The 10,350-nt window shown below is 47.5% G+C and overlaps 1 protein-coding gene across 1 annotated transcript in view; it reads right to left on the reverse strand.

Annotated features, from left to right (window-relative positions):
• Nucleotides 1-3,342: 3,342 nt before the first annotated feature.
• Nucleotides 3,343-10,350, reverse strand: part of LRRN1 (leucine rich repeat neuronal 1) — a 38,827-nt gene continuing 31,819 nt past the window's right edge. The window contains exon 2 of the mRNA XM_051831912.3: nucleotides 3,343-6,914. Coding sequence (XP_051687872.3) covers nucleotides 4,506-6,740 — 2,235 coding nt within the window. The 5' untranslated portion in view covers nucleotides 6,741-6,914 and the 3' untranslated portion in view covers nucleotides 3,343-4,505. The remainder of the gene's footprint in view (nucleotides 6,915-10,350) is intronic.

Raw genomic sequence — 10,350 nt, forward strand, 5'->3', positions numbered from 1 at the left:
AGAGTTACACACAGAGAGAAACAGAGAGTGAGAGATCTTCATCTGCTGATTCACTCCCCAAATGGCTGTGATGGCTGGAGCTGGGCTGATCTGAAGCCAGGAGCCAGGAGCTCCTTCAAGTCTCCCACATGGTTGCAGGGGCCCAAGGACTTGAGCCATCTTCTGCTGCTTTCCCAGATGCATTAGCAGAGAGCGAAGCAGCAGGACTTGAACTGGCACCCTTGTGGGATGGCAGCAATGCAGGCACTGGCTTTACTCTCTGTGCCATAGTGATAGCCCCGGCAACGTGTTCTTACGGAGAGAAAGTGGAAGGCCAAGGTGAGGAAGAGAAGGACGGCCCTGGGGTCCAGTTTGTGTCCAGTGACTTTCACAAGAAGCACGTTTGGGTAAATGGAGTATGTTGGGAGGACAACTGCATTTGTTTTTTTTTTTTTTTTAAATCCATACAATGTTAATGTATCAGGGCACCCAAGTGGCTTTGGGGGGATAAGAGTTTGAAAATGTGGACACACCTACAAACTCCACAAAGCTTGTGATGACTCAAAAGCTGTTTGTGTCTTGGGGTATATCAGCTTCCACCCAGACATAAGAACCTCACATTTCCTCATTTGAATCTTGGAGAGATTGTCGTTAATTTTCTGAAAGCCTTCCAGTTTCCTGCGAAGGAAAGAATGAGCTTGGAGTCTCCTCCACAAAAACTTTGACATTCTTAAGTCTCATGAAGTGTGTGATGAAATGGGTAGCATAAGGCAGCTGAAGACTAGAATTCAAGTTTGGCCTGGTGTAAACAAAGCTTTCTCGTGTATCTCACAAATTCCTAGCATGCAAGGTTTCCGAAAGGAGAGAGAAATAAATCCTGACATCAACAGTCCTGGGTGTCCTCTCCCTCAGTGCTCCTCTATCCAGGTATCTGGGTACCGTGCTGTGACCCCAACACCTGCTCTGTCACACGAGCCCCTCCCTCCCCTTGAGCAGGTGTTGGACGGAGGGAGAGAAGCAGGAAGTGCTGTCAGTCTGCGTCTTACAGAGCTGTATGCTATCGGAAAAACGATTGCTCCTTAGTTTTCTCTCTAACTTGGAAAGAACCGTAGCCAGTTTCCCAGACTTCTCAGCTGCTCCTGCCTGTCACACATAGTAGTTCCCTGAGATGCACCAATGGCCAAATGCTGCATCATTGGTATCAGCACCTTCCAGGCTCTTGAGGGGTCCTGAAACGACAACCTGCTTCATTCTGTGAGGCTGTGCTGGGCAGCCCCCACCAGCAAAGATAAAAGCCTTCTGTTCCCGCACGTCTCCTGAGTCTCCTAGAACAGAGAAGGCTGGTGCGGGTAGGGAGGGGCAGGGGAATCCATGCCAGATCAGGTGCAGTCCGACAGAGGTTCTCGGCCAGAATCCTCCCCTGGAATGATGGTGATTCTAAAACCTATCTTTCCTCCCCGATAACCACTTTGAAATTAGAAACTAAAGTCTTTTTGCAAGCAGGGCTAGAGGGACAGGATTCAGGAAGATGTGTGGGCACAAGGAGTTAAATGCAGTCCCTCTTTCGGTAACCGGACAGGCAGAAAGTACGGTTTTTACGGCAGAGTGTAAGAAATCCCTTTCTCCTGATGGTAAGAGCAGTGATGAAGAGAAGAGAATGTTTTAGAAAACAGATTCAGAGACAGAAAGCCAGCATCAAGGCAGGCCTGGCTGTGGTGTGCCCAGCAGAGGAAGGAACAGACTGAAGCCGAGGGAGGGAACAGGCAAGTACTGTGTGCAAAAGAAGGGAGATACATTTTTTTTTTTTTTTGGCAAGTCACACAGCCAAATTAGAAACATTGATAACAACCTTTACATTTGTTTTTAGCTTCTTGGCATCGGCTTGATATGCTGTTAATTAAATGGGCAAATTAGGGAATGCTTGTTTTAAGAAACAGCTCCAAAAACAACCAGGTTAGCGATGCAGCGTATGTCCTGGGGCAGCAGAAAGCAAAAGAGAGTATGGAAGTGAGCAGTGACCTGTAACAGTCCTTTCCCTGGTGAAGGTGATAGACCCTCCATTATCACTGAGGAGCTAGTGTGATGTCTAATTTCAATGGCTAGCTTATCAAATTAAGTACAAATGAGGAACTGCTTGGCTAGGGAAGAAAGAACTCCGCCGTCTTGCTTTCTATCAGCTGAAAACAAACCAAAGAGCACAGACAGGGAAAAACGAGCTCTAGTATTTTACTGTGGGAGAACAAAGTAAAGGTTTCCCCCTCCATTGATTTGCCAAGGCGGTGCTTGGATTTTCTGGTGCTTCCTATATGTTCAAAATAGAGAAATGGTTCGGGTGTTCTCCATCATTGCTTTCTGGGGTAGGCGATGCCTCCACCTGCAGTGGCCGCTTTTGTAGTCTAACGCTCCAGGGAAGCTGTGAGCTGGCCCACTACTCAGTGTAACCCCTCCTCCCGCCGCCGCCACAGGAATGGCCCCAAGGTGCATCTAAAGCGCCTCCAGTCCTGTGTTCTCCACAGTGTACTTGGTGGTGCCAGCGATGCGGACGCAGCCCTGACCCTCTGGAGTGCCCTGTACTACAATGTAGGAGATTAAATGGAGTTTGAGTCCGCAGGGAATCAGAGGTTATTCAGAGCTGTGAATAAGGAGTCTTGCCCTGGAGTCTGGGCGGTTACTGGGCTAGAGCAACCCAGAGTGTGAAGTCCAGTCAGGCGGCAGGGGCTGCCCTGGGCCAGCCTCAGGCCTTCCCGGTGCCCCCGTTTTCCTCTGAGGGAAGGGCTGCTTCCAGGTCCCACACTCCTTGTTCCAACACCTGTGCTCGCCCGCACCGCCCAGATGGGAAGTAAACTGGTGATCTCTTTCTGAAGTGACTGCAAAGCAAGGAGGGAAGACAGCCCTTCCCTTGCTCATGAGGACTGTCCTCGGCTCCCTCTCCCTGTGCACCTGCCACCTGCTTCCTCTCGGTCCCCACAGCCTCTTCGTTTCAGCGAGCCGACAGCTGCCGTCTGAGCCAGCTTGCTCTCTGCTCAGCCTTCCCAGTTCCAGCGTCCAGTGAGTCTGCTTCCGCTCACTCTGCCCTTTGTGGAACTGGCCTTCCGCCCAAACCCAGCTCCTTCCGCTCTAAACTTCACTTAATTTGACCAGAAGCATCTATCTATTCTAGATCTTTGGATGAAAAATGCCAGCTGTGCAGAGGTTGTTCTACTTCCTGTTAACCCCTTGCTGGTCTCAGCACAGACTACTGTTAGCGAGCAGTACCATGTCACATGAGCTACAGCACCCCATAGCTGTGTTATACCTGCATGGAGAATATGGACACTAAAGGAATGAAATCAGATTTTAGCAAAAGCCTTGCAGAAAATGATATATCCAAAGTATTCAAATATATTTTTGCATGTTTGTTTACTTATGCACGGTTACAATAATACACCTTTTTTCTTCATATGAACCACACCTCCCCCCTTCGGTTCTGGTCAGTGATATTATTGAAAATATAGAAATCCTATTCACTAGAATAATATCTTCATTAAAATATATATTTCTTCCCTTAGAAAAAGAGTTCAAAACTTTTTACGGCCTAGTTTTAAAAAGCAACATGCCTTAACTGATTTATTTTGGTTGTTGTTTTCATAGATGTGAAAAACATTACCACTTCAACTAGCAAGAACTATAAATGATACATTATTGCAACTGTTCTAAAAAATCAGAACAAAACTAATTTATTATAGTTCTGTCTTCATTATACACCACATGTTGGTGAGTGAAACACAACAAAATTATTGTCTTTTCTTTTAAAAGTGTCTACTAAAGATAAAAAGAATAAGGTAACAATTAACATGTAGTCTGTTACATTAAAAAACTCTGGCTTACATATTTCTATTGCCTGTTAGCTTATTCTAAGCCTGGTTAACTATTACAAAAAAATAAAACAAGAAAGAAAAATCATGATTCAAAGGCAAACATTCAATTCAGTTGATACAACATTACAGTACAGTCAACTGACATCATTCAAGGAAGGTAGCAAGTCTATACTTAGCTTCTTGCGTTAAAAGTCTGTAGACCAGATTGCTACAAAAGGTTCAATGCTGCTTCAGAGCTGTGTGTTAGCTTCTTGGAGGACAAGGTGCCTTCTCTGATGGCTTCAGAAAAGGGGTCATGCTACTGGTGAAAGCACAGGGGAGCCCCAGCCTCCAGTGATCCATTTATTGAGCATCGTAGCTAGGACGGCATTACTGGATTTAGCACACCAACTAAAATAATAATAATAATAATAATAACAATAATAATATAACCATAATAATGATAAGAATAAAAACCAAACACAAGCTGGAAGCCTTGAGTTGCTGCCAGCTCTGTCAAACCCTTGCAATACGCTATACTAAAAAAAATCTGAACTATCCACCCATCGTCTCCACTCTGGCACAAACTAGCAAAGTCAAAAATACAAAAGTCTTCCACTTGTTACTTTTGCAGAATAAAGCAAAAATGTCTTTGTGCTCCTTACTACCAGAAGCAAAATATCCATGGGATTACCACATGTAATAGCTTCTGGATGTGTCGACCTGGGCGGGCTTGGTGTCCGCAGAGCCATCTTTGTCCTTCTCGCTGTCACCTTCCCAGAGGTTGATGAGCGGAGGGTACAGCTCGTTGAGTGGAATGGAAGAGGTTTTCTGCATGTACTTTTTTAATGAATGGTGGTAGTTTTTCCTCTTAAATCTCTTGGCAATGTACACAGCCGCGGACACGAGGCTGATGACGGCAAACATTGACCCCATCACGGCAGCGAGGGCCGTGCTGGTGTCCTGATCGGAGAGGTCCAGGGCAAAGGCCGCGTTTTTGGTGGTGACGTTTACGCACGACTTCTGAGTCTGCTGGTGAATGTTGGACACCGTGAGGCACACCTCGTAATCTGTGGATGGCTGCAGGTGGGTGAGGTTGTACTCATGGACGTCGACTGGGACTCTGGCAGTGTAGGTTATGTGGGGGTTGTCGATCTTCATGGTGGCAGAGGACCATCTCAAGTTTGATGTCATGACGTTGGAGTTCACTTTCCAGGACACTAGGATGGAATGGGATTCCGTCTGCTTGACAGAGATTTTCAGCACCTGGGTACCATCCAGAAGGGTCCCATTCACCTTGACTGTGGCCACTCTCGTATCTGCTCCTTGGACATTCTGGGCAACACACGTGTATCTTCCCGAGTCTTCAATCTGTATGTTAGATATTTCCAAGGTCCCTTCACTGCTTAGCCTGTATTTATCTGAAAGGGTTTCTACCGTTATCTTATTTCCAATTGGAGTGACCCAGTAAATTTCGGGCTCTGGCTCAGCCATGGCCCGGCAGTCTAGGAAAACCGTAGTGCCAACATCCATGTTTAAGTGGTTGGGGAAGGCGTCATGAGCTATCATGGGGAGGCACTGTTCTCCTGCATCCTGGATCAGGACCTCTTTGACCTGCTGCCCCCGGTATTCGGGCGGCATGGCACAGAACATGGACAGGGGCTCCATGAAGCGGATGTTGGTCTTGTTGGAGTTGACCCAGTGGATGACGCAGTCACACCTCAGGGGGTTGCTGTGGATGCTGATCTCACGCAGGTTGGGGAGAGATTCCACCGTCTTTTGGTAAACGGCGTTCAGGGCATTGTTGTTCAGCATCAAGCTCTCCAGGGCGGGGACGCTTCGGAAGGCCGAGCGGTGGATGTAAGAGAGTTTGGGGTTGTTGGTGGCCTCCAGCTTCGTGAGCTCAGGGAGGTTGTCCAGGGCATAGCGGTCCACAGACACGAGTTCTCCCATGTTGTTGATGCCCAGCTCCTTCAGCCGCAGCATGTCTTTGAAGTCCCCTTCCTGGATTTTGTGAATGGGGTTCTTGTTGAGGTCTAAGAATTTCAGATTTGGGACTTTTTGCAGGGCAAGCTGAGGGACTTTGATCAGTTTGTTGTCGTAAAAAGACAGGCTCTCCAAGCTGTCCAAGCCCACCAAGGCATTTCCAGGAATATCGGTGAGATACATCCCTGCCAAAACTAAGCTTCTCAAATTTGAGAGGGGTTTGAAATTCATATCCAGAATTCCGATCACAGGGTTTTCCCCAATCATGAGAATTTCCAGGTTGGGTGTCGCATCAAACCAGCGGCTGTCAATAACCTTCAGTTTGTTGGAGTTCAGATGGAGCCTCAGAAGATTTTTTAAGCCTGAAAAAGCGTTGGCAGAGATGGTGCTAATCTGGTTGTGGTTGATGTAGAGTTCTTGGAGGCTGCTCAGGTCTTGCAGACAGTAATCCGTCATCTCGGTGATCTGGTTCTCCTCCAGATGCAGCGTGGTGAGCTGGGTCAGGTTGGCCAGCCCCACCTCCCTAACGCTGGTGAAGTTGTTCTGGGAGAAGTCCAGCTCGGTCAGGTTGAAGAGCTGCTGCAGCTCGTCGGCGGTCTTGGCGATGCTGTTGCTCTGCAGGAGGAGCACCTGCGTGTCGCTGGAGAGGTTGCTGGGAATCCTGGTGAGGCGGAGGTCATTGCAGTCGACGGTGGTGGCTTCTCTGTACGTCGACTGCGGGGTAAACCAGGGCCGGATCTCACAGACGCAGAGCTGTGGGCACTCGCTGTTCGGCGCGGAAGACCCAGTTAAGGAGGTCAGGAGCAGGCCCAGCGCCAACACGCAAGCCGCTGCCGCGCAGCTCATCCTCGCCATGCTGGCTTGCAGAGTCAGGCGGACGCCAGGCCCTCGCGAGCTCCGGAACGCGCAGCCGAGACAGCAAGCAGAAGATGTCCACATCCACGCGAGGTCCTGCTTGAGGTCTGAGGAATTCCGGAACCCAAACGTGGTTTCCTGGAGCTCCTGAAAGGCAGGCAGCGGTCGGCAGTTTTTTACCTGTGTTTCCTAAGCCCAGGCATGTGCACGGCTCTGCGGCGTGAGTTACTGCAGCCAAACCAAACTCCGGAAACGTGCCTGAAAGTTAGATGAGGACACACGTTACACCGGTCCCGCACTTCCCACATCACTCCCCCGCCCTTGTGTTTACTACAGAGGCACAGCCACTCGCAAATGAGATGACAGAAATCTTGGAAGTGCATTCACAGTAACAGGACAGCGTAAACGGCAGGGCACTCTCGCTGTGTCCCACCTACTGCACTCCAAACCCAGCCCTTCACTCTCACAATTGCACCGGAATCGAAAGCACTGGGAAGTCACTGAACCACAGACGCAGAGGTCATTTCTCCAAAAACAAAGGCGGCGTCAGCATTAGGCATGCGTACAGCTCCAAGACATTGAAAGGGCACGCCTGCGTAATGCACGGTAGGTAGTCCATTAAAGACTGAAAACTAGTTTCTGTTTAATACCTCCTCTGCTTCTAGGAATCCCTTCTTTTCCAAATAGTACAGTCTGTATACATATTCATTCAGTGCTTTTCAGGCTCAATTATTTTTGTGCAATTATTTTTTTATTTTTGATTTACCTGTGAAGGGAAGATACCTGTTTATCCTGTATTCTCATAGCCATGTCTGAATTAAATAATGAAAAGCCTCTTCCACTACACCACTAGCCTTCGCTAACCACAGGCGTCCTTACTGTACATGTGTGTATAACTCACCCGCAGGATTTCATCAATCTTAAGAGACAGGTGCTAGCCACTTAGTAGCTGTGGAGCACGGAGATCTTATTTAATCTCCTTCAGTTATGAAGTAAGCTTGGTCACACAAGTACCCTGTGCATAGGATTGCTGAGTGAGTCAAACGAATCTCCATGCAGCTCCCGCTACAGTGACTAGCGCATGAAAAAAAAGCTCTCGGAAATTAATGATATTTATTATCATAGGACCATAGTGCTCACCCATTCTAGTTGCTAAATGATGGTTGTCAGAGTACAAGAGGAAGAAGGGAAGCTAAGCATATTTCATTGTACTGGCCATCTGTGTGTCGGCTTTATTTGTTTTTTAAAATTTTTTATTTTATTTATTTGAGAGTCAGAGTGATAGAAGGGAGACACACAGAGGGAAAAAACCTCCCATCTGCTCATTCACTCCCTAAGTGGCCGTAATGGCCAGGGCTGAGCCAGACTGAAGCCAGGGACCTGTAACTCCACCAGTTGTCCCACGTGGGTGGCAGGGGTCCGGGTACTTGAGCCATCTTGTCTTCCACTGCTTTCACAGGCACACTGGCAGGGAGCTGGAGCAGACGTAGAGCAGCCAGGACATGAACCAGTGCTCTGATATGGGATGCTGGCATCATGGGCAGTGGTTTAGCCCGCTGCACCACAATGCTGGTCCCCGTCTGTTGGTTTTAAAAAACCTGTGAGGTCTGATATGTGAAGCTAAGATTCATGGTTAATGGTTTCATCTTTTGGATTCCAATCAGGGATAAGCCATCATGGATCCAGTGTTTGCTTTCTTTTCTCAAGACTAGGCCAGTCTCTTGTTAAGGTATTAAAAGTAGAGTTGCGTGTTTCTTTCCACTTGTCTTGTTGGAATGCAAGTCAGTGACAGTGTTTTCTGTACCTGCACGAGATCACTGCACAGAGTCAGTAACAGCACCAGTGTGAGTGTGAGTAATGTGCCCAAGCCCAGCGCTCAGCATGGAGCAGGCTCTCAGCTCACACCGCGGCTCTTAGTATCCTGGTGACTGACCAAGAAGTAAACAATGCCAGTGGCAAGAACTGACAGTTACATAGTTAACTCATGCCTTAGTATAAAAAAACAAAAAGTACTAGAATTTTTTTTTGCCATTTTACAAAAATGCACACTAAGTTACTGGCCTAACAAGATGAGGTCACCCAGTGCACATTCTGGGAAGTCTGAGGTAGGAGGGAGACGACCTGCTGCAGGAAGCTTGCTGCCCTCCGGGGGGGGGGGGGGGGGCAGGTGCGGTGTTCCTCTCCCCCACTACACCACGTCTGCCTGCTTCATCATTTCCTATGTATCTGCGAAACTTAGCACCATGAAATGAAAACATATCTCAGAAAATACCCTTCCCAAATACTGCAAGTGTCATCTCCACACATTTCCCACTCGTTTCTATGGTAATCCTCCAACAGTTGCAAGAGCCATGATAAGCATTAAGGGCATTTCTACTGTCAGCTGCCCTTCGGTGTTAATTCAAAACAGAAAAACAGAAGAATATACCTGCTTTCTACAACTCTGAGATGCAATTTCAGCTAATTTTTATGTTTTGATTGAATTCAAGGAAATGTATGGAGAAGCAACGTTGTGTGAGATACTCCCAATACATTCTTGTGTACTGAAAAATGACTTGTGGGTCATAGCTTGAATTTTGGCATGGGTAATGCCCCCGTTTTAGTTTCTTATGTAATTCCAGAGAGTCATGTTTCTCCTTGACACATACACATACTTCTTTAAACAAACTAATCAACCAATTACAGAAACCCAGAAATTATAACAAACAGCGAAGGAAGACATTTTCCTTGCCCAAATCTGAATCTAACTCCTTTGGGAGCAGAGAATTAAACTTACTTAAAAGAAAAGGTGTTGAAGACATCCCTATTTGTTTTTCCTTCTGAGTTACCTGTAGCACATATCACCAACCTGAACAGGACATTATTCATGGAACAAAGCCTAATAGTCCTTTAATCATTTTAAATGCTGAAACTACAGGGCACTTCTCTGGAGCTATTCAATAACTGTTTAAAAGTAACCCCATTGTCACAATGAGAACACTATAGGCCAATAGCACGGATGAACACTGACATAAAGTCTCCCTGAAATACCAGCAAACTGCAATCACCAGCACATTACACAGATCACACGTCATGCACAAGCTGCGTTTACAGCTGGAAGTTCAGGAAGTGTATATGAAAACCAGCGAATACACCACATTAGCAGGCGGGAGAACGCAGTCATGATCAGCTCAGTTGATGCAGAAAAGCCACGTGACAAAGTCCAACATTCCTTCACGATAAAACCACTTTTCAAACTAGGAACAGAGGGAAGCGACCTCAGCATAATAAAAGCCGCACACTAAAAGCCCCCAGCTCCAGTCACGCTCGGTGGTGAGGGACTGGAAGCTTCTTCTCCAAGATCAGGAACAAGGAAAGTGTGTTTCTTCTCGCCACTTCCGCCCAACCTGCCGTGGGAAGTCCTCGTCAGAGCAGTCAGACAGCAGGAAGAAGCACAAGGCATCCAAATTTGAAAAGAAGAAAATCACCTTTGTGCACACAGTACATGCTCTTTTAATTTGTGAAATTGGAGTTCAAAAAAACAGTTCAGGCCGGCACCACGGCTCACTAGGCTAATCCTCCGCCTAGCGGCGCCGGCACACTGGGTTCTAGTCCCGGTCGGGGCGCCGGATTCTGTCCCGGTTGCCCCTCTTCCAGGCCAGCCCTCTGCTGTGGCCAGGGAGTGCAGTGGAGGATGGCCCAGGTGCTTGGGCCC

Source organism: Oryctolagus cuniculus, chromosome 10 (genome assembly GCF_051225735.1).
Source record: "Oryctolagus cuniculus isolate XC-2025 breed Fujian yellow rabbit chromosome 10, ASM5122573v1, whole genome shotgun sequence".
In the NCBI taxonomy this organism is placed as follows: Eukaryota; Metazoa; Chordata; class Mammalia; order Lagomorpha; family Leporidae; genus Oryctolagus; species Oryctolagus cuniculus.